Here is a 25,218-nt window from a genome sequence, read left to right on the forward strand (position 1 = left end):
TATCTAAACAATTTGTATTCATTCAATAATACAAACATTGAAACTTATTCATTAAGCATTAGCCATCCTAGTAGTTGTTAATCAGTACACAAAATGGAAGTGTTGAATGAAAACAAACAGACAAAAAAGACAACGAACATTTCTACCTACAGGGGATAGGAAAGCTAATTGTGGCTAATTTCCACCTCAGGGTCTTAAATTATTAGTGGCCTCAGCCATGTTCACTGCGTTTATACTGTTGGCCTCACCTCCAGCTTAGGTAAACTCTCCAACATGGTGCTAAGGTGTCATTGTCAAGTAGTGCCTCACCTCCAATGCTCTGTTATGAGACCCACTTCTTTCAATCTTGTGCTGAGCACAGACTTGCATAACATATCTCTGAGCAAGAGGTGCCTCAACTAAACGTGTCAGCGTTCCATGCACATAACAGGTGCTCAGTTAATATATGTGAAATGATTCAATATGCTTGATAATTGAGGGACTATATCTAAATGCCCCTCCAAATTTAACTGGAGTGATTGACACAAGTGGACTACCCTGAATAACTGAATTTCTTGTTTAATTAAAATTAATTTAGTCTAGCTTTCTTTCTAGTGACCCCCTATTTACTGCTTTCAAAAAGTATTATACTTACTGCCTGCCTGCCCTGAGGGGGTTGAAGTGCTATGTGGTGAAGAATCATCAATGGTTGAGATAAACAGGAACCTTACAATCATGAAGCTTATTCTCTATTGTTGGATACAGACAAATCAGGAGGTATTCGACCGGAGTTAATACAGAGTTGATTCAAAGGATTCCAGAAGCAGGCCTCCGAATCATTACCCTAGGTAATTGGAAAAGGTTTCTTCTTAGAGTAGATTTATCTAAACTGACACATGAAGAATGAATAGGCATGAACCAAGTGAACAGGGTGACTGGGTGAATGCTGTAAATCATTTAAACAATCAGTCTACTTTCTTTTCTATTTTAGTAAGTGAAACAAAAATATGTCTTTTCTGATGACAGGATCAGTATAAAGGCCTTGAAGATGAAAAATAGGTCTCTTCTGATGACAGGATCAGTATAAAGAACTCCTACATTATAGGAGCCTGTAGCTATTCTTTTGTTTTGCTAGTTATTTTCATTAAATCATTTCTATGCATTTAAAAAATACCTATCTAAGGGACAATGAAAGTAACATAACAACATTTCTGGTTAGATATATAGTCCATGAAGCTGGGCTCTTGTTACTCAAGTTTTCACTGTGTATCCAATGAAGAAACAAGGTCAACGTAAATTTACTACAGGACTATGTGTTTAGCCAAAGCTAATGAAACATCTTGTTGAAGATGTACCGCCTACTGATACCAGATCTTATCAAATGATCAACAAGAAAAGAGAACTAACATTTATAAAGAAACTAAGGTGCCAGACTCTTAACATACATAATTTCAATCTTCATAGATGATCTGAGAACCAGGTAACCTTATCCCCAATTTTAGAGCTGGAAAATCATGGCTTGAGAGTTATGCTGGCCATTCAGATCTGTCTAATGCAAAGTTAATAATATCACATAGCCTTTACTGATTGTGAATATCAAATAAACACAGAATAGTGTGAAAATACAAAGCAGTACAAGATATTATCCTAACTCCAGATAACTACAGATAACTAGGTAATATAGCAGGGAGGATAAAACACATCAAATGACAATTCAGAACAAAGTATGTCAAATGACAAATGAATAGTAAACACACACACAGACACACACACACACAGACACACACACACACACACACACACACACAGAGACACAGCCCAGGATGAGGGAAGATATGGTGGTTCAAGGTTGTCCTAAGAAACATTATAAATAGGAGGGATTTCAAAGATAGGCCAATTTTTGAAAGGTGAACATGGAGGACATTTGAGACAGAAGAAACAAGGAGAGCCAAAGTTTGGTTTGGGAAAGAACAAGTGTTCTGGAGAACAGAACCAATTCAATGTTGGTGTTGAAAATGGTTCTAGGTGGCAACACGTGGGGGATAAGATAAAAGAGATTTAACAATAAAGGCGTTTCAAACATTTGCAAAAACACAGCAGGCTCTGTAGAGCTGTGAACTAGCATAGATAACTCCTCTAATTCCTACTTCCCATAAATTTTACACATCTTCAACAACTCACTCAGGTAATGTGATTCTCAGAGGTAAAAGCCTTTACCACAATCTGGTCTATAAGCAATAAATGAGAGTTGCAGACCCTTCTCAGGAAGGCAAGCAGTCATGGGACCCCGACACTCTGCTGAAACTACTCTCACAAAGAATGTTACTGTCCCCTGGGAAGAATGAAAGCAACTTAAAGGTAAATAATATATCTCATGTTTTCTTTCCCAAGAATGTCTAGCTTTGTGTTAGTCACCAGATTGTGAGGCGGATAACCCGTGTGATATAAGAAGAGATTGGCGCAATGGGTAGTGTCTGTTGCTAGAAATGGTCATGAATGAGTGTTTTTAGGAAATCCCAGAAGGAGGACAGGAGGGAGATCTAGTAAAGTTCTTACTTCCTTAAAGTATGGAATGGATGAAAACTGTACGAAAGATGCACTCAACACCTAAAACAATGAAGTTAAAGCATGGTATGCAGTTGGAATAATCATTTTCTTGGCTAAATTCAGGATGGTACTATATTAGCAAGAAAAGGTCTGCAAAGCGGGATCCTTGGCTCCAGAGTCATCAATTCATTGATTATGCTTTACCTGAGTTAGCACTGATCGACTGGCTGCAGTAACAGCATGGCCTCTTATCCCTTGCCCTGTAAACCAGCTCTGCCTGCCTGTGCTGGTGCCATCTGAGTCCCATCTGTAGATATTATTCCCATCAGCGATCAGAGATCGATCTGTTTCTCCATCATCAGACTATATTAAGTACTTTTAAATGTATAAAACCAACTCACTCAGTGCTTGGCCCTCCCTTTTCTATGTCCTCCAGGTGTAGCCTCGATTAAAATCTGTCTTGTTCTTGTGGCCTATTCATTCCCTTATACTTGATAACATCCAGAGTTGGGATTCTGTCTCAAGAACTGAGGACTAGAAGTTCAGTCAGTGTCTTCCTACCTAACTGAATATCCACTGACTTTCTTCTTCCCTGTCATGGTGTTTCATTCCTTCTTAGGTCTAGTTATTTCTTAGTAAGCTTGTCTATAGCCTAGATTCCCACCTGTGAATTCTCCCCACGCTCTCAAACACGCACCTTCGCCATTTGAGCCATACCTCCTTCCATCATTTCCAGTTCAATCTGTGTCCCACCTCAACCCTAAGCTTTAGCTGAGAGGACCACCTCTAGGTTTCAGTCTCTCCCATAGTAACTTGCTTCCCATGGATCAACCCCTACAAGTCTGTGATATAGTAAGACAGGAGATGCTCATTTTACTTTCACTGGATCCAGCCATTATCACTGATGTTACCAACATAAAATTGAGCAGGAAAAGTAAAAAGGAAGATTAATCATTCATAACCACCTTATGTAACCTTACCGAGGCACAGAAGGGGGCTGGCTCTGTTTAGTTTTAAAGGAACGCACTGATGCATTACAAAAATCCATTCCTCATAATATTTAATCAGGTGAGAGGCAAGTAAAGGGGATAAGAAAAAGAAATTATGTATTTAACTAAATAACAATAATTATATGTTGCTGAAGTAGTCTCCATTTTTAATGTCAAGCATTTAGTAAATCCAGTGAACTATGAGAAGTTACACATTTTGAGCTCAAATAAAAATAGTATTTTTTTTCCAACAGTGGGCAAGAGATGTTCTTTTCATGTGCAAACAATAAGGAGGATAAAGTCTTTTTCTCTTTTCAGAAGGCTTTCACTTAATCATTTTCCTTTCATTTCTTTTCTTGTAAATAAATACAAAATACTGAGAGGAGGGCAAAATTAACCAGTCAGATTATCAATGCGAATAAGTACATTCTTAAGGCCGTGATTGTTGACCATAAGTGCAAAGTTCTCAATGTTTATTTAGTACAATTATTTGAGTCTTTTTAAAAAGGAGATATTGAAGATTCTGCCAAACTAACATATAAAAAGAGAATAAAATTGGGAAGTGTCCATAGAAGTGGTTAAAACAAACCTTTAGGAATGGCTTTTGAAGTCTCCTAATCCCAAGACAGTACACAGTATTGGCAAATGCATAGATTCTCTGCAATGATTTATGACAAACTAATAGAGAATAGAGAAGCTTACAGCAAATACAGGACTACAGGAAATGGAAAATGAGAATAGAAATTTTAAAACAAGTGTGAAAACAAGTCTTGCACTTACAAAAAAGTAACAGAATCAGAATTAGTAATGCTACTTTGTTTTGTTTTGGCCTTGCCACATTTAACCAGAATATACTTATTATCTAGGAAAAAGTACCATGTGGAAGGTGGCTTATTCTCACAGTGACAATAAACTCTCCTGTTTTCTGGTCTTCTAGACAATCATTCTATAAAGCATTTCCTGACTGCCCTGGCATGCTCATTACTGTACTACATGTTGTGAGGGATAAAAACGGACTAAGTTCCTGTCCGTGAGAAACAACATCTAGCTCAGGTGTTGAAATAGGTGTGTCTAAAATGACCTAAACCTACACAAGAGTATACAGGAACTCACGGGTTGGACAGGTGTTCCTGCGAGGTTTACTAAAGTCTTGGCAGTACCATCTGGTGGGAAAGACAGAGAAGCTGATAACGTGTACAGTATGCTCGTCTGATGAGTCTCCAGGCTTCCTCTCAACTGAGGAAGTCACTAATCTGGTCCAGATGAGCAAAGAGATGAGACAACTTTTACCTTGATGTGAAGCTAACTGAATACTAGAAGGGAAAGTGCATTTGGTGGGTGAGACACAGAAAACATGAGCAAGTCTAGAGAGCAGATACACTGAGCAAGATTACATGTCTGGGGCTTCCCTGGTGGTGCAGTGGTTGGGGGTCCGCCTGCCGATGCAGGGGACGCGGGTTCGTGCCCCGGTCCGGGAGGATCCCGCGTGCCGCGGAGCGGCTGGGCCCGTGAGCCATGGCCGCTGGGCCTGCGCGTCTGGAGCCCGTGCTCCGCGGCGGGAGAGGCCCGCGTACCGCAAAAAAAAAAAAAAGAAAAAGATTACATGTCTATGTTTGTGGATGATTGGAATATCAGACCAAGACCCAAATAATTCTTGGGAGTTTGAGGAATGAAGTAGAAAAGTTGACAAGAGTCATAGAAGATTGTAGGAAAAAAAGCAGCCCTGACAACATTCACCTGATATCCAGTCTGGCTCTAATATTTAGACCATGGCGTTCTGCTGAACATGAACAATTTTACATGGAGTTGTTCAGTGATCATGAGAGAGCAATACCAAAGTAATATACCTTTTAAGTCATATATGAGCACAGATAAAAATAAGAGTACAGTGCAAACTGACCAAAAAATTCACACAGTTCCCACTTTCAGGTAATAGTGACGGCTACTTCTTTAGCAATTATGACTTTAGCTCTGCTTAATTCCTACTGATTCCTAGATAAAAAAAAAAAAAAAAAAAAAAATTAAGATCCCCCAACCATGCATTTACCGTTTCCTCAAAAATGTAAGCAATAGCGTCATACTTCCATTGAAACCTCCCCAAATCACTTAACACAAGACCAAATCACACAGAAGCCATCCTTTAACACTTTCTTGTTGAGATAACTACTATCCCCAATAATGTGCAATGTCCCTTGTTGCAGCAAATAGTGAACCCAACTTTAACTGACTACAGGTGTATCCCGGTGTCCTTTAGCTGGGGGGTATTGACAATTATTAGGACTTCAACTGAGTGATGTAACGTTTAGGACGAAGAATCAGGAAGCAAACAGCTCCAAGAACCAACAGTAACAAGTATTTTCACTCCAGGTTCCTCAAAAAAAAAATGCTAGTATAATAAGAACATCAACAATGTGTGAAATTCATTTTGCTTTACATTTCTGTAGCTATCTTTAGGAACATCATGAGGCCATTTGCCTTCACAGTAGTCAAAACCAGCCAAACAGGGCACTGAAAGGCCGAAGAATCATTCAGAAAACAGGTATAATGTTTGCTGTTATGTTCTAGAGGACAAGCAGCAAACTATGAAGCCTGCATAGTCCTTACACGCAGTACACTTACAGTCCACTTAAGACAAAACTAAAGTGGCTTTCATTTTATCCTTGGAGTTTTAGTCTTGAGTTTACTACGTGCTAGACACCGTTAACAAGTGCTTCACAAAAGATCTTATTCATCCATAAGACAGCCCTACAAAAAAAGATGCAAGTATTATCCCAATTTTGTTGATGAGAACATTGAGGTACAGACGGTAAAGAAAATAGCCCAGTCTCACATTTAACTAGTAAAGACGAGTTCAAGGTAAAGAGACAAGCAGTCTGAATTCAGAGCCCACATTCATGAACCCTTGACATTACTCCTTGTGAGAGATAGCTAATAGCACAAGACATAACATGTTTAAACATGAAAACGTGTAGAAGTAATACATTGAGCCAAATGACAAAGGGAAAGGGAAAAGGGGTAGGAAAATAACTGTGGCCACTCAAAGCACAAGATGTCCCACTGGTGCTAACACAGAAGGAAACCCCTCTCAACTATGGCAAAACTTCAGCAGATCACAATTTGGATAAATGGATACATTTATTTTCTGATCATTAGACCTCTTTCTTTCCCAACCTTATTATGGCAAATCTATATAAAATATCTAAATCCTAACTTCTACCTTAGAAAGGAACCAAAGCTGACTCTCTTTGTTATTTAAGTATCTTGTATTATAATCTTCACCAAATATGTATCGAACATACTAGACATCGTCCAAGGCACTTCGGATATATCAGTGAACAAAACAAATCAACAGAGGTGCCCTAGTGGAACTTACATGCTTCCAGCAGGAGAGTGACAGTAAATGATAATAAATAATTAGATGATGTAGGATTTTGGAAAGTTCATGGATTTTGGAAAAAGAAAATAGAGAACAGGTAAAGGGCACTGGGAGTACCAGGAGTGAGGCGGTATCAAAAACAAGTAGTCAAGACAGTCCTCTTTGAGAAGGGAAGGTATGAACATAAATTTGAAGGAAGTCAGCCAAGCAAATTATTGGCAGGAAGAAAGCAGGTATCTCAAACATCCTTTGGAATCAATAGCATCATTAAATTATAATGTAGTTTGCTCCATATGCTGAAAGAATTAGATTGGATGTGTTTTGAATTGGGAAGTCACCCAAAGATTTTCTTTTAAAACCTACATATAGTTCCCCCCCCCCAATCATTTGCTTCTTTTTTCAAAATTTACTGAGGACCTACCATACTCCAGACCGTAGCTGTAAAGGATATAGAGATGAGAAAGACTTGGTAACTACCCTCAAGTTGCTTGGTTTGGTGGGGGAGGGATAATCATGAAAGCACAGTGCGACAGGCAAGAAAATACAAACAGGATCAAGGTGCTGCAGGGGACTCTGTATACAGTGGGGACACACGCTCCTCCTGGAGTTAGGCTGGACTCCTTCTGGCTTATGCTGCAGGTTGAGCTGTCTTCTATTCTACCACTTCTTGTTATCTGAAGTTCACGAAGCCCGAGTGGTGACCCCCATCTCACCCCCCAAAATTATGTTTTATGATCTAAGGGGCACTGCCCTGCCTCTTTGAAGACCCAGGTTCTTTTTAAGGGAACTGAATGTACATCTGAGGTGGTAACAGCATTTAAAAAGGTTCCCTTGAAACTTTTGTTTAATGCTCAAATTTCCTTTAAAAATTAAACTGACAAATTAAAGATTAGTTGTAGAGGTTTTCAGACAAAATGACTAAAAGTCCTCAGTTTTCCATGAACGAATGGGACCTAATTAAACTTAAAAGCTTTTGTACAGCAAAGGAAATCATCGACAAAACAAAAAGACAATCTATGGAATGGGAGAAAATATTTGCAAATGATGTGACCGATAAGGGGTTAATATCCAACATATACAAACAGCTCATAAACTCAATATCAAAAAAGCAAACAACCTGATTAAAAAATGGGCAGAAGACCTGAATAGACATTTTCCAAAGAAGACATGCAGATGGCCAATAGGCAAGTGAAAAGACACTCAACATCACTAATGATCAGAGAAATGCAAATCAAAACCACAATGAGGTATCACCTCACATCTACCAGGATGACTATCATACAAAAGACCACAAGTAACAAATGTTGCTGAGGATGAGGAGAAAAGGGAACCCTCTTGCACTGCTGGTGGAAATGTAAATTGAGGTAGCCACTATGGAAAAGAGTATGGAGGTTCCTCAAAAACCTGAAAATAGAACTACCATATAGTCCAGCAATTCTATCCCATATATATCCAAAAAAATGAAAACACTAATTTGAAAAGATACCTGCACCTCAATGTTCATAGCAGCATTATTTACAATAGCTGAGATATGGAAGCAACCTAAGCGTCCATCAACAGATGAAGTATCCATATATATAAAGAAGATGTGTGTACACACACACACACACACACACACACACACACACACACAGTGGAATATTACCCAACCAAAAAAATGAATGCAATTCTGTCACAGAGAACAAACTAGTGGTTACCAATGGGGAGGGGGGTGGGCAAGACAGGGGTATGGGATTAAGAGGTACAAACTACTAAGTATGAAGTAGATAAGCAACAAGGATATATTATAGAGCATAGGGAAAATATAGCCATTATTTTGTAATAATTTGAAATGGAGTATAATCTATTAAAATGTTGAATCATTATGTTGTACACCTGAAACTAATATTATAAATCAACTATACTTCAATAAAAAATAAAGTCCTCAGTTTTCCATTTGCATAAAGTATAATAAGATGTCCATAAGAATTCAAAACATTCTCATTATTCGTAAAATGTTACAAATCTTACATATATTATAAAAATCATGTGGAAAGTGTCTTCAGCAAAAATAAACACAACCTTAAAATGTACCCACAATGTCAGTATATAGTGGAATAATCAAAGGAATGCAAGAATTACTGAAAAAGTTAGATTCCAAGCAAGCTTTTAATTGAAAAGATTGGTCAAGTGTAGTCAACAGATTATTTTAACAGGCAGCATAACCAGGCAGATGTTATGTTTAGTTCTGATACCAAACCCTTAATATCTTTTGTCTTCCACGTACTTGCTTCATAGACTCATGTTATCTGCCAGTAACCACAAAAGAAGCCTGAAACCTGTGTAAACAGATGGAAGAAGTGAGTATGTAACAAGCGTCTCAGATGTTTCAAGCACTGTAGGGAAACTTGGCTTATTTTATTTAATCTTTACCACAACTCTTTAAGATGGATAGATAATACTCTTATCATTTTTACAGATCAACAAATCAAAGGATTAAGATAGAGAAGTACTAGGATCCTCTCCTGTGTCTAAAGAGATGCTGCTGCTCTGAGGTTTTAGGGTTCCTGGCAAAGACACTCTCTGAAATTTTGTGAACCCGCATCCCAAGCCAACCAAGTTGCTCAATTTATCTTGCAGACATATGAGAGACTATCCTGCTCACAGCCTCTTCTAACCTGTAAATATGTAAAGCCTTTGTCATCAATCCAGTCTGACAAGGGCAAATGCATCTTATATTTTCCTCCTCAAAAGTGATTTCCAAATTATCTAGCATTTGAATTTCAAACCTGATGCAGCTAAGAATGTGTGGGTTTGGAATAGCAAATTCTCTTGGAATAGCAAGCCATACCTTTGCTGTGCACGCACTGAAGTTAGGGTGTTTACAGATAGGATTCAAGCCAAGATAGGATTGAAGCTCCGTGGCCTGACATGGCTTACATACCTCCAATAGACTAGCTTCCACTTCTATATGCTGGTCTTAAATGAAGTCAAAAATTCCTCCTTTACCATTTTAAAAGCTAAAATAGGAAAGTCAGATTCAAGCCCTTGTTTGAAAATCGCTTAAGACATGTGAGTCATCTTTCATTTCTCCCAACTTGTCAAGGTTACGTTAATATTGAAGCCCATAAGCTTTGTAAATTGTCTAAAGACGTTTAAAAATTTTTTAATGTTTTAAAACATTTTTGACTTTCAGTTTAATGTTAAGTGTTTTAAAATCACTATTTTAGTGAACAAAGCAATCAAATTATTAAACCAGTATCTATCTTTTTGCATGAGCAAATTAAAAATTAAAAATACTTCCTGTTAATGCAAGAGTGGAACTCACATTCTATGTCATTAGGAATTATAGGGCCAAGTCAAAATGAACTGGTCTGGCTAGGAATCAGAAACTACAGTATGGAGGGTTATAATGGCAGTGATCATAAGGCTATCACTGCCCACCCAGAAAATGCCAGTAACAATGCTAAGCAGGTCTAGACATCCAATGTGATCATGCATAGATTTTTTCATAGATTATCACAGCCAAGATTGTCACTTGATGTTGAAGCCTTTCATACCTTCCAGGACTCTTAGATCACAATGCATGCATTTTAATAACTCTGGGGACATATTTTATGATTTGTGAATTAGCTGCATTTTTCTTCTCTTTCTTTCCTTCTCAGCACCAAGTCTCTCTTAAATGGTGGCAGCTCAGATACAAAGGGTGATCACTATGGTTCCTTTAAGAAAACAAAAGGTTTCCAAGTCATAAATCCTATATAAAAAAATGCCTTGAGTAAAGAAGAATTATTGCTTTCCCATCTGAAACATTCTATCAGAAAAAAATAAATGGGAAAGTTGGAAGGAAGTGAAAGAAGTGAGTACTTCTGGAATGTTTATCAATCAGTAACTGAATCCAAATCCTAAACACAGATTAAGAAATAACATCAGAAATTTCCCAAATTAATTTATAACTTCATAGTATTTAATTGGCTAAGAATGCCACCAGAGAACCCTTTGGTTTCACTCCTTTGCCAGAAAATTGACTAATGATTATTCTCCTTAAAATATCAAAATCCTGGCTTTACTGAGGATGCTAGAAAAGTGGAGAACAAAGATGTTAGCCCTGCATGTTCTCCAACCACTTCAGAATACAATACTAGCCCTGTATTAACTCTCCTTTCCTTCACTCTCAAGTGAGTTTAAACTAGAAAGTTTTCCTGAAGCTAATTGCTTGAAATACCCTATCTGTTCACTGAAAATCCAAACCATTTTATCTTCAAGACAGCAGTTTCCACCTTTAACTATAAGTACAGGTACACCAGGCTTTTCTAACTAGGTTCAGCGCCAGCTGCTTGAGAGCACAGACCAGGTCAGATTCACTGCTGCACCCACTGCTCCCAACCCTCACCCGGGGTCCTTCTGATTCTCCGCATACCTTTACCAGACCTTAATTGACCAGCTCTTTCCATATTGGTGTAAGATCAATTTACTATAATTAACCACTTCTTATAACAGCTCATTTTTTTTCTAACCGAACCCTGACTGATGTATACCTGATTGATGTTCTATTTGACCATGTGCTTTGACCAGTGGAAGATTAGAGACTGTTAATACAAGCAGAGGTTTAAAAGTTCTTGCATGAGTTGGCTCAGCTCTTGTGCTTCAGCCATCATCCTGGGAGAACACGTCTGTAGCTGAAAGTTCAAAGAGAATGAAAAGATATCTGGAATATACCTAAGCCCAAGCACTACTTGAAGTTAAATCCAGTCAATTTTTGCTGAACCCATTAGAATCCTAGCCAACCTACAGACCTGAGTCAGAAAAATAAATGTTTGCTATTGTAAGCCATTGTGTTTTGGAATCCTTTATTACATAGAATTATTGCAACGATAATTTACAAATGCACTCACAGAGGTTATTAAGTTTTATAAAGATGGGATTTGCATCCAGGACTTCAAATCCAGGTCTAGGATGTCATTTACTCTATCTTGACATCCAATGATTTGGTAAGCTTAAACAATGGGGTGCAGGGAAAATATAAAAATTTATTAAGGTATTATATAACTGTCCTAATAGCCTGAAATAATTAAAATCATGATAGACAGTTTCATATTACTACCAACACTTGTTGTGAGGAGTGTATCACAATTGGACACAGGGATGTCAACTCCAGAGAGCTGATAGTGTGGTGCATACTGTGTTTAGTGACCGAGATCCCTGCAGTGATTCAGCTGTGGAATCAGCCAACTCAATACAGTATGAAGGGACCTGTGCATAATTATATAATGAACCTTGAAGGTGAAACAATGTATGTGCCTATATAGAGATTCGCTATTTGTGCTCGCATATCTCCTCGAGAACATTTCAAACACCCACTTTTCATGAAAATCTTTAAAAGTATCTTCTTTCTCATATTAATCTGTGATTTATGATGCTCATAAAATCATAATAATGGATTACGCATTCATTCATTTTCAGCCCGAATTTCATTTATTCAACCAATATATATTCTATGCCAGGGATTTTACTAGATTCTGGGATGAAATGATGAATGAGACCCAGAACTCTGCCCAGGTAGATTATATACCAACTGCATGGCACTGTACTGGCACTGTGAATGCAGAGTTCCGGGACTAGTGCAGCAAACAGAACCATAAACAGACATTTAATATCATGATGTGAGAAGTCCAATGGAAAACTTAATTTCAAGAAACAGCAGAATTATTGAAAAAGGAGGAATGGACTCCACAGCGAACAAAAGGTTTTCTCCTGTTCATTCTCACTGTATTTCTTTTGGTGTATTTCTAGTCCAACATACTATATAAATAGAGTTAAAAAATGTCAAATCCTTCCTATTTCTGACTGTCAGCCCCCAAAGGCAAGCATATTCTTCTCCTTTAGCTATGTCTTCTGGTATTTCCCTCCACATTTAATGCTCATTCCTTGATTTGCCTAATTTTTAACATTTTCAACTGACTTCCTTGTTTGGAAGATGAGGACACCTTTTTGTTCTCTGCTGTTTCCATGTCTCAGCATAGTTTATCACGAATGTTGTCAGCCAATTATTTAGTGCCTCCATTATTATGACTACGTAAACACTCTTTACGGTTGGCTCAAGTTGATTTTATAATTATATACCCTATCCTTTGAAATTTGTCTCCTGTGTGGATGCTCACTTTGCCAGATTCCCTGCACTCCATGGTTTACATCCTCATTTTGGAGGAACACATCTCTAGTAGCTTTCTAAGGAAGAAAGCATAGAAGTACTTTTGGAAATTGGCTTCAAAACCTAGTATTGTCTTTTTATCTTTGTAGTTGATTTTTAGTATATGCAAAACTGTAGACTCTACATAACTTTCCTCAAAAGTATCTTTTCGAATTAGCATTTTGGGTTTCTTCAGATATACATCCAGGAGTGGAAATGCTGAATCGTAAGGTAGTTCTTTGAGAAACCTCCATAATGTTTTCTACAGTGGCTGCAACAATTTATAATCCCACCAATACTGTGCAAGGGTTCCCTTTTCTCCACATCCTCACCAACATTTGTTATTTGTAGTCTTTTTGATAATAGCCATTCTGACAATCTCATTGTTGTTCTGATTTGCATTTCCCTGATTTAGCAATGTTGAGCATCTTTTCATGTGCCTATTGGCCATCTGCATGTTGTCTTTGGAAAATGTCCATTCATTTCTTCTGCCCATTTTTTAATTGGGTTGTTTGCTTTTTTGATGTTGAGTTGTATGAGCTGTTTGTATATGTTGGATATTAATCCCTTATTGGTCATACCGTTTGCAAATATTTTCTCCCATTCAGTAGGTTGTCTTTCCATGTTGTCAATGGTTTCCTTTGCTGTGCAAAAGCTTTTAAGTTTAATCAGGTCCCATTTGTGAATATTTGCTTTTATTTCCTTTACTTTAGGAGACAGATCAAAAAAAAAAAGATGGCTGCAATTTATGCCAATGTTTTTCTCTAGGGGTTTTATGGTATATGATTTTACGTTTAGGTCTTTAGTCCATTTTGAGTTTAATTTTGTATATGGCATTAGAGAATATTCTAAGTTCATTTTTTTACATGTAGCTGTCCAGTTTTCCTAGCACCACTTAAAAAATTTTACCTAGATATTTAGTGAGTTCTTCATGTATGGGAACTCATGTCCTTGCATTCTGGGAAATTTTATTCATTAATCTTTGATAATGTTCTTCAAATTTTTTCTACCTTCTCTTTCTGGAACTTCTATTATCCAGAATTAACTTTCTGAACATATCCTATGATTTTCTTATTTGTTCTTTCTCATTTTCCTTTTTTTTTTTTTTTTGGCTTTTATTCTTTTTTTTATTCTCTTTTTTTGAGACACGTTCAACTTGACCTTCTAACTAGTCAAATGAACTTTTGTAGTTCTAATTTCCAAAACCTCTTTTTATTCTTGGAATGTTTCATTTTATAGCATCACATCTGTGTTTCATAAATGAAAGGTCTTTTCATTTTTCTGCATCTTTTCCTTTGGCATCTTCTTCTGTTCACATTGTCTCTCATTCACTGTGGGTTTCTTTTATCCATTCTGATTTTTATCTGTGCTTCATCTTTTAGGCTTTCTTGGTTACTTTGCTGTATGGTATTCAAATTCTAGTATTCCTAAGGGTCTTTTATTTTGAGGTGATCAGTGTTCTCTGAGAGAAGTCATCTAATCATCCTCTTGAGAATTAAATGCCAGACTGCAAATAGGGGGAGGGAATTTGGGATGCTGCAATTCTGGAGACTTCTTTACATTTACTTCCTTTGATTTATTTTGTACATCCTCACCCTGCCTTTTGCTGTGCCTGGTACTCCCATTTATGAAGCTTTTCTGGTACAATTTCTCATAAGAGCAAACCTTCAGTCTTCTGATGGGAGGGAAACATGTAGCCCCTGTTTTCAAAAGGGAGGGGAAGGCACCTGAGGGATACTGATCTTCAGAAAAGTGTTCACCCAATTCTCCTCTGTTCATCCTCACACTTGATCTTCATCTTCAGAGGCAGCTTATGGTACCAATTCCTAAGTCTTCCCAAAATTCTTTGCAAGTAACTATCCAGATACTTGAGTTTCATTTTTCTCTGATATGCTGTCTGTTCCCATTTGTCTATATACTTTGCATTTCCATTCTCAGTCACTACTGTCTCTCTCCTCTTCCTTCCATACTTGTGTATTTGTATCTTTTTCTTATCCTTTTAATGTCATGTATATACTTTTTGTTCCTTTCTTGGAGATATGTGGAGGGAGCAGATATAAATGCATATGTTTAATCTACCACATTTAACTTGAATTGTCTCTCATTTAATATTAAATGAGTAGGTCAACGTTGCCAGTGTACCTTCATTTTATAGAAAAGATTGAAACTTAAAGACTTGTTGTTCAATATTACAAAGTTGACATAAGCCTAACACAATCTCACTTACATGCTTTTCATTCATTCATCATTCATTCATTAAACATGCACTTCAATGTACCAGGTTTGTACTATGTTACTGCAGGCACCACACAAACCACACACACACACACACACACACACACACACACACACACACACACAAACACACACACAGAGTTCTGCCTCAAATACTGTAATAACATGGTCAATCTAATATGGGAACATCCAGGCAGGTATGATTAAACCAACAAGTGACAGAAAAGTAGGTGTAAAACAAACTGTCAAGAAGTGGCCAGAAATGACTATTAACAGGAACAACCTTATGCAAAGTTATAGCAATGAGAAGGTTTAATAAAAGCATCAGGAACAAGAGAGAGATTTTTTTAATTGTAATGTGACCTGAATGTGATGAAAGCTGAATTTCTCATCGACTGAATGAATTAATGTCTTTATCATCTTCCAAAACTATATATTTGATATCCCCTATGTGTATTCTTACTTACATGTTTCACCTTTTTCTTCATCAAAGTGACAACCTAGGTGTTTTTCCCCCAAGGGATTAAGTAAAATTATATTCTGGAGTCATATTATAAATATGTGTATCAAACTAACTGCCTCCTGCTCTTCCTTGGGACAAGCAATAGAGAATATTCAGAGAAGAGTGTCAGACTCCTCAGAGAATTTCAGTACGTGCCTTTGATGACAATGGTGGCTGCAAAAATTTATGAGAAAAGTTGAATTTATGACTGATTGGGTCTCTATTTCTGTGACCTTTCAAAACCTCTTCTATCTGCAACTTAGCAGTTTCTTTCTACTAATACTCAGGTTAACATTTAACTGTCTCAGTATTGTACACCCCCTCCCCCCAAAATGTGACAGTTTCCATGACAACTGATGGGGAAACATAGCTGATAGGATTTTCTTTTTCAACTTTATGTGGCAATTTCAGAACTCTTAAAATTGCCTTAGCAGGATTATAAAAGATCATTTTGGGCTTTGTCATCAAAGAGACCCCTTTCTCTCAATAGCTTATACCATAAACAGGATTTGCTAACTCTATTTTACATTTTTGGGTAGTAGGACCAGCTTTCAAGTACAAAGGATTTGGTCAAAGACATTACATTACAGTGCAGTATAACCAAAGGAACATAGTGTGCACGTGTACCTCAGTCCTCTTCTTCACCCATCCAGAATTTCTGGAACAGACAAAGGTGAGCAGCGGTCGTTAAGGGGAAGAGTGGGTGAGGATAGTCTCTCTCTGCTCTTGGGAAATATATTTGTTATCTTAGGCTAGGCATGTGCAGCAATAAACAACCTTAACCTAATATCTTGCTTTTTACAACAATAATGGTTTAATTCTCATTCACTTTTCATGTTTGTGCAGGTTGGCTGCACCTCTGATCTAAACCTAAACTTTGGACATGCCATCCTCATAGCAGAGAGAAAAAAAGAGATAACTGAACTATGCAAAGTCTTTTACAACTTCTGATCATAAGTGACATGAGTTGATTCCACTTATACTCTATTGGTCAAAGCAAGCCATATGGCCAAGCTTGATGTCATCAAGGTGGGGAGTATAATTCTTTCATGGGGAAGGACCTAACAAGGAATGGCTTAGAAACCCAGAAGGAAAGGACCAATAAAAAAGACAAGGCAAAATTTTTGAATAAATAGTATAATCAACTATGGAAGAAGATACTCTTTTTCACTTTGCAGACCTGTGTCTTCAAGATTTTCTGACTCAGAAAAGCCTTTAACCTGATGCAAAGTCTCTGCCTTTCTTTAAATTAGGCATAAAGACTTGCTCTCTGATCTCAACTGAGATCGGATCAATAAACTTGGTCTCAGAGCTGCCTACTTACAATTGGTGCCCCTGCCCCAGATTCAACTCCTGGAAAGAAACAAATAGTTTCTTATTCATCTTGTATCCATGATATGAAAGTCACTACCTGCTGCAAATAAATATTTATTGGACTGAGCTGAATTGAACTGAATTGACTGGCACTACCAGAGAAGACATAAGATTTAGTATATCTTTATTCATACATTCATTCATTTCTGTAAACCTCATTTATTTAAAAGCCACTGACCACCTACTATGTAGAAATACAAGACACAGCAACTGCCTTTAGAAGCACATAGGCTAGAAGAATCAAATTTTTTCATTTCCCTTAAAATGTCTCAAAAAAACTTTATGGGTCTGTGGGCAGATATACTGTGAAAATTTATCATAGAAGGGTGGTCTTAAGTGAGGGCTGGCAGTGAAAAAATAAATAGACACTAAAAAGGCAATAGAAAGAACAGTGAAACTAAGAGCTGGTTCCTTGAAAAGATGAACAAAATTGACAAACCTTTAGCTAGACCAATTAAGAAAAAAGGAGAAAAGACTCAAAATCAGAAATGAAAAAGGAAAAGTTACAAGTAACACCATGGAAATACAAAGGATCATAAGGGACTACTGTGAAAAAGTATACACACAGAAATTGGACTACCTAGAAGAAATGGTTTAATATACAATATTCTAAGACTGAATCAGGAAGAAATAAAAAATAGGAATAGACCAATTACTAGTAAGAGATCGAATCAGTAATCAAAAACCACCCAACAAACAAAAATCCAGGACCAGACAGCTTCACTGGTGAATTCTACCAAACGTTCAAAGGAAACTTTTAAAATCTTCAATAAAAGCAAAGATAAACAAGTGGGACTACATCAATCTTAAAAGCTTCTGTACAGCAAAGGAAACCATCAACAAAACAAAAAGGCAACCTACTAAATGGAAGAAAATATTTGCAAATCATATATCTGCTAAGGAGTTAATATCCCAAATATGAAGAACCCATATAACTCAATAGCAAAAAAAAAAAAAAAAAAAAACTCCAATTAAAAAATGGGCAGAGATTCTGAATAGGCATTTTTCCAGAGAAGACATACAGATGGCCAATGGGCACATGAAAAGATACTAAACATCACTAATCATCAGGTAAATGTAAATTAAAACCACAGTGAGATAACACCTCACACCTGTTAGAATGAATATTATCAAAAAGACAAGTAACAAGTGTTGGCAAGGATATAGAGAAAAGGAAGCCCTAGTATACTGCTGGTGGGAATGTAAACTGGTGCAGCCACTGTGGAAAACAGCATGGAGGTGCCTCAAAAAAATTGAAAATAGAACTACCATATGATCAAGCAATTTTACCTCTGGGTATATATCTGAAGAAAATAAAAACACTAATTCTAAAAGATATATACTCCCCTATGTTCATTGAAGCGTTATTTATAATAATGCCTTATAACCAAGATATGGAAACAACCTAAGTGTCCATTGATAGTAAATGGATAAAGAAGATGTGGTATACACCACACACACACACACACACACACACACACACACACACACACACACAGATACTACTCAGCCATTAAAAAAAAAAAAGAAATCTTGTGACAACATGAATAAACCTTGAGTGTATTATTATGCGGAGTGAAATGAGTCACACAGGTAAAGACAAATATCATATGATTTCACATGTATCTGGAATCTAAAACACAAAACAAATGAATAAACAAACAAACCAAACCAAAATCAAACTCACAGAAACAAAGAACAGAATGGTGGATGCCTGAGGGTAGGGGGTTAGGGGGTAGGCAAAATGGGTGAAGGGGTTCAAGAGGTACAAACTTCCAGTTATAAAATAAATAAGTCATAGGGATGTAATGTACAGCATGATGACTATAGTCAATAATATTATACTGCATATTTGAAAGTTGCCAAGAAAATAGACCTTAAAAGTTCTCATCGCAAGAAAAAAAGTTGTAACTTTGTATGGTGATGAACAGTATCTAGACTAATTGTGGTGATCATTTCACAGTGTAATCAAACACCCAATCACTTGTATGTTTTACACCTGAAACCAATATAATGCTGTATGTCAATTATACCTCAATAAAATGTAATAATGTTATCAGTTTTAAAAAGATGAGGGCTGGCAGGTAAACCTCAACCACTAAATCTGAATTTAGCACAAAAACACATATCAAAATGGCTCTTTTTCATAAAGTAATAAAGGACAGCTAGTTGTTTGCATATTTATTTTCTTCTTCTAGATAATAATTTACTTAAGGGTAGAGACTGGGTTTTGTTCATCTATGTGTCACCAGCAATTAGCACTGTGTTAATATGTATTCAAAACATCTGTGCAGTTGAATGAATAAAACTCTGCCTCCCAAATTCAGTTCATACCTACACATTCTATTCCAATTTATTCATTTATTAGATCCTCAATTGTTGTACAGACCACAGAGGAACCCTAGCTTAAAGTAGTAGATAATTGGGCCAAAATCACAGTTAGCCACTAGGATCTGAAACTGGCTACCTGGCTTCAAAGGCCATTCTTCCATAGCTCCCCACAGTCTCCATCCACTTGCCAAAGTGTCAATAACATATTCATTTGCAAGTTAACTTTGTGTCCTTCACCGCCTTTCCCAGGATAGAAACCCTGACTATTTTGGTCACTATTGTATTTCTAGCATCTCTCCCCACCAAACAGAGTCTAACATAAGTAGGTGCTCAATAAATACCAAATAAATTGATTAAATTTATTCTAATGAATTGAATAAATGGAAGACCAACCGATTAGCGCTAAGAAAGACATCAGTGCCTGATTGGTATAAAAATAATAGTGCCCAGCTCATAGACTATTGTGAGGATTAACTGAGCCAGTGAATCTGAAGAATCAGCCTAGTGCTAGAGAGATAGAAGGCCACTAAATTACTGGTGACTAAAAAGAAGAAAACTCCCTAGGAGCAGGTGTAATTGACCTGGGTGGGATTTGGAGAGGAAAGACATGTTCTGTTTTGTTATTTCAAAACAATAACATAGGTATTGGATGTGACATGGGACAGCAGGGAGTGGGGGGGCACTTAGGAATCGGACCTGACCCTGGTGAGAAATCAAATAGGAGACGTAGCATAGGGTCAGATGACGGGAACAAGGAGAAGCGAGTCGCCCTTGACAATCATCTAATCCTGGAGATAACCAATCAAGGCCTCCCAGTCCATCAACTCGTGTGTTCCACTTCCAATTCTTAACTCATGAACCTCACGTGGCAAATGAGTCTGATTCATAACAACTCTATTAGGTACATCATAGATGATACACTAGTAATACGGAAAATAACCTGTAGAGCCACGTTTGGGAGACAAATTATCCTCTTTTGGTTTTGTAAACTCCTTAAACAAGGATTCCCAATTAAAAAAAATCGTAAACAGCTCTGACATAAAAATCACCAAACATGAGAAATGTATGGAAACATCTATTAGTCATTTCGGAGTAATGTTACAGAAAAGGTGCTAAAGGCAGCAACGCATTAATGTTAAAATAAATGTAATTATTATTATAGTAAAGTGAAGGAGAAGGAGGAAGAGGAAGAGGAAGAGGAAGGGGGAGGAGAAAAACAACAAGAACAAGAGCAAATGCTCATGTAACACATACACGTTCAAGGCTCTATTCTAGGCCCTCTACACATGTCAACTCACTTAATAGTAAGAAGCAGTGTATCATACTATTTAGGTGCATGAACCTGGAGCCATGCTGCCTGGGTTTGTGTCCCCATTCTGACACTTACCAGCTAGGAACCTTGGGCAAATTATTGTATTTCTTACTGCCTTACTTTCCTCATTCATAAAAAGGGATAAAGTCACAATTTTTGTGAGGATTTGGTGGGTTCCATAAATAATCAACATGAAATATGAGACAATATAAATTAGCTAAAATGCAATTTGCACAACTGCGCTCCTGACTCCACTAAATATTGAAGGAAAACAAAGGACCTAGACTTTATTCCACATGTGCCTCAGCAAGTGAAGGGCAGTCATGCCGCCCGCAACTTGCCTCCCTGTGAGGATCACTTGTCGCCAGCCCCCTGGTTCAGAGGTATGATTGTGAAGATCCAATTGCCACTGTATGTTTTATTGTGTTTAAGCAGTAATGGGAGATCCTGTATGTAAAAATTACATTAGCATCTTCCAGTTTAAGGGTTAAGGGAAAGAGGGGAAGATAGAAAAAACGTTTATCTTTCTGTCACCTTGACTTTCTTCAGAGAATTTTGGCCTTATCACATGAAATTTGAATCAAAGGTCAATTTCATCCCCTTTCTTTCCCTCATTTTCCTTTGCAAATGACTAATTAATGCAGGGAGTATAGGCACAGAGGCTGAATGACTTTTGCAGGGGAAATGAATGCTCACGGAGGCCACCATTTATGAAGTCAGCCACCTCACTAATTACCAGGGAGGCGGCCTCACCCCAAAGTCAGAAGCACTAAATCATCCCATCTGAGGTAATATTCACTTTAGCACATCATCCTGCTATCAGTACCATTGTTTAACTTATGCCCATGTATGAACGAGATAGATCAACCGCACTCGATTTGTGGGCAGAAAAACAGACAACAATCTTTGTCCTCGGTGGAGAATCAGTATGCATTTGGAGGCACCTTGCACAGACTTTTATTTTCTCTCTGACGAAAGATATTTGCTTCCTGGAGTGTTGTAGCAGCAGGGGCTCCAGGAGACCAAAACACTGCATAGCTCAATCTTTGTAAGAGGCATAATTTTTTTGCAGACACACAGCATCAGAAGTTGGTTTACCAAAAGGCTTCCCTCCATCTTTCCCAACCCCTCCTGAGGATGAAGAAGATACTGAATGTTAAGGATTGTGGAAACACCAGTTCCTGGTGAATGGAACCTAATTAGTGGTAACTACAATGTTACTTGGCGTGGGTCTTGGAGTCCCAGACACATGGCTGCTACATCTGTTTTTAAGCCTTGATGCCAGAGAATGGAGAAACTCCACCCCCTCTCCTTTTGTTTAACGCTCCCTTAGTAATGCAAATGGAAGGCAAACTTTAGGCAAAGTGAGTGATTACAAGCCCCAGCCTGGGTACTTAGTTGTTATCGGAAGGAGGGACATCACGGTGACATAGTTACTACCTTGGACCATTCTTGTAAAAATGGAAAAGATAGGGAGAAAATGAAAAAAAAAAAGAAGCCAAACAAACAAAGAAACAGAGATCAATAAACCCAGCACCATCGTCACATTTTTAATCTGGATGTGCACAGATGCAACAAGAGAAACTTGTCCATCAGATTGCTAAAAAATAAGACAGGCTGGTGTTAATAAGCCTCTTACTGAGAAATTCAATCCTTTTTAAGTCTGGGAAAGAGGCACTTATCCCAGTCTGCTCAAATCACTTGTTTCTTTCCAGGGCAACTGGCTTCAAGGCAGCCACAGACAGTGCACCTCTGAACGTGGCTGGCAAGCCAAGGTACATTTACCCAGGTTTCTCTGGCTTTCCCTTCTGTAAAGTTGCTGAGAGGAAGGGCAAGGAAAGGTGGAGGAAGTGATACTCCGTGTGTGGGTTCAAGCACAAGTTCAGTTTCCTCAGTCAAAGCACCAACTGACTCTGGTTTTAGACAGTTATAACAACCAAGAAGGAGTGAAGAGCATGGTTAACTGAGTAATTCAGGAGGTACCTTGGGGATTATCTTGGCCCTCTAGTTTTTTTCATTTCCTCCTGATGCCTTTTTTGGGGGGGCGGAGATGGTTCTTCATATTTTAATGCCTCATTCAGAGGGTGAACAAAGGGAAGGAGGATATATGGAAGCTGCCCTACTCAGCATGGTTTTCCTTAGCAGCTGGGGGGTGGCGACGGGGAGGAGCCCTGCACTGAGATAGGCTGAAACTATTCCAGAATTATCTGTGGAGTCCTTTGCCCAAAGTAACCCTTATTAAGGGACTTGAAAAGCAAAGGCCCATTTTCAAATTGCCCCATTCCCACTCCATAAAACGCCCTTTCAAATCCAAAGGATGCAATGAAAAATGATAATACATAGGAAGGAAAGAGTAGTATATTTATGAAAGGTCTGGGGATTTCTCATTAAAAGAAAAAGAGCTCAGGAGAAGAGAAGGGCTTATCAGGCATCACAGAAACCAAATCACATCTGGGTTTTTCTTTTGCTGTATCAGCGGTTCTTAGGCTGTGATCCATGGATGCTTCCAAGTCAATGGATAGACTTTCAGGTAACTAAAACCCCTTCCAAATTTTCAAACATGTTCAAGGTATATATGCAAATATTTCTGGGGAGATTATTCAGAGCTTCCACCAACTTCCCAGAGTGGAGTGTGTGTGTTTGTGTGTGTGTGTGTGTGTGTGTAGCAAAAAGGGAAAAAAACAAACTACACAAATACCCTGTATACTTTATTCCCACCAGGTCTTTCTTCCTTGACCCACCCTCTCCCTCACCCCTTCCTTCATAAAAATATTCAGATTAACTTGATTTCTAGAGACCCTTTATCAGACCCAGCGGCACAGAACTCTCACGCATCTTCCACCTGCTTCAAGCTCATTAAACACATAATTAGTCTCTCTGGACGATAATCACAGTTGCTCAAGTTCATGAATTTCTTTCTCCCTAATCTCTAATTCTGGGTAGGTTTGTGTCATACGGCATCAGAAAGACCAGTCTGTCGTTAAATGGAGGGCTGTAAAGATTTTACTACCATCGTAAGCAACAAAAGCCTTGATCATACTATTATTGCCTCTACAGGAGGAATATAAACCAAAATGCCATTTACATGCCCCCACCGAGGCCGCCTGCCTCCTGACAGCTGATGAAATATGTCCTGCATTTCAACTCGGAGGGATTGATTCAAAGTGTGACAGGTCATGGGAAGAAATAAATGCTGATATCTGCCCATAGCCTCAAAAAACATTTTTCTACATCAGAAGGAATCGCTTTGCTATTGCACAGGGGTGACAGACAACTAAGATTTGAGGAAGATGCGTGACACGGCAGCAGAGATGCCTTGGAACAGGTATGCAGACAAATACAGGCCAAAATAGAGAAAGAACTGGAAGCCAGATGTCAGAAGACCCGGGTTGCTGTTTTAGTCTTGTTATTAACCCAGTGTGAGGCTTAGGCAAGACGTCTAATAACCTTTCTGGGACTCAGATTTCATAAACAGAAGATGAGGAAATAGGATTTGATGAAAGATCTATTTATGCTCATCCTTCTAAGCAGTCAAACTTCTTCAAATCAACGTTACGTAAGAACCTAATACACAGAACCATACAGGTGAAGCCTCTAAGATTTACATCGGGATGGGTGCTAAAGCCCATTCACTGCATTGCAGCCTCACCCCAGCCACCCCTGCGTGTCACTATTTCCGTCATGTCGTTTCACAACCATTATAATAGGTGCTTCATCCAGATTTGACATCCTGGGTTATGGTTGATCTCACATTCCATCTCTGAGAATTCCAGATGACTCAGCAGTCCTCAGCAGCAGTCACACAGTGATACCGATACTTGTAACAGTGACAGTAAGCCACTGCAAAGGACTGAGGGGCCCTGTAAATTGGCAGTCATGAGTTTTATTAGCTTTAATACAGCTTCTCATGTGTTTTATTACTGCATACTTTTTTATTAGCTGAAGTACTGGGTCACCCAGAATACTCCATTCCAGACATCTGAATGAGGAAAGAGAGGGGGTCAGCATCACTGCCTGGGATGCCTGTGGAACTAGAGGTTTATTTCCAACAGCCTGTGATACCTCCTGGTTGGCGAAGGATTGCAAAGTGATGCAGGGGCAATAGCCAGGCTCGTGCAGGAAGGGCAGGTGAGACTCAGAAGAGATCTCGAAGCAGAACCAGACCTGGCCAGCTTCCTCTCAGGCCTCTTTCTTTAGGCACCACGTTGCCTTACTCCCTCCATGCCACGCCCCCAGCGCCCTCATCGAGACACACCGGAGGGGGATCATATTCCATCTGCTGTGTTTCTACGCTATTTTTGGTTTTTCTATCTCTGGAAGCTTCTCCAAGGAGGTAAAAACATTCCTGAGGTTGATAGGGTATTTCTTCCTGATACTTCGTTTTCTGTGAACTCACTTTCCTCC

General features: G+C 38.3%; 1 protein-coding gene across 2 annotated transcripts in view; it reads right to left on the reverse strand.

The window, feature by feature from the left end:
* NELL1 (neural EGFL like 1) overlaps nt 1–25,218 on the reverse strand; it is an 859,251-nt gene that overhangs the window by 137,064 nt on the left and 696,969 nt on the right. The window contains exons 17-18 of one of the 2 annotated variants that reach the window (XM_060159517.1): nt 18,986–19,015; nt 8,516–8,560 (exon numbers count right to left, since the gene is read on the reverse strand). The exons of the other annotated variant lie outside the window; for it this stretch is intronic. Coding sequence (XP_060015500.1) covers nt 8,516–8,560; nt 18,986–19,015 — 75 coding nt within the window. The remainder of the gene's footprint in view (nt 1–8,515; nt 8,561–18,985; nt 19,016–25,218) is intronic. 2 annotated transcript variants of the gene reach the window in all.

The sequence above is a fragment of the Lagenorhynchus albirostris genome, chromosome 9, assembly GCF_949774975.1.
Source record: "Lagenorhynchus albirostris chromosome 9, mLagAlb1.1, whole genome shotgun sequence".
Classification (NCBI taxonomy): Eukaryota; Metazoa; Chordata; class Mammalia; order Artiodactyla; family Delphinidae; genus Lagenorhynchus; species Lagenorhynchus albirostris.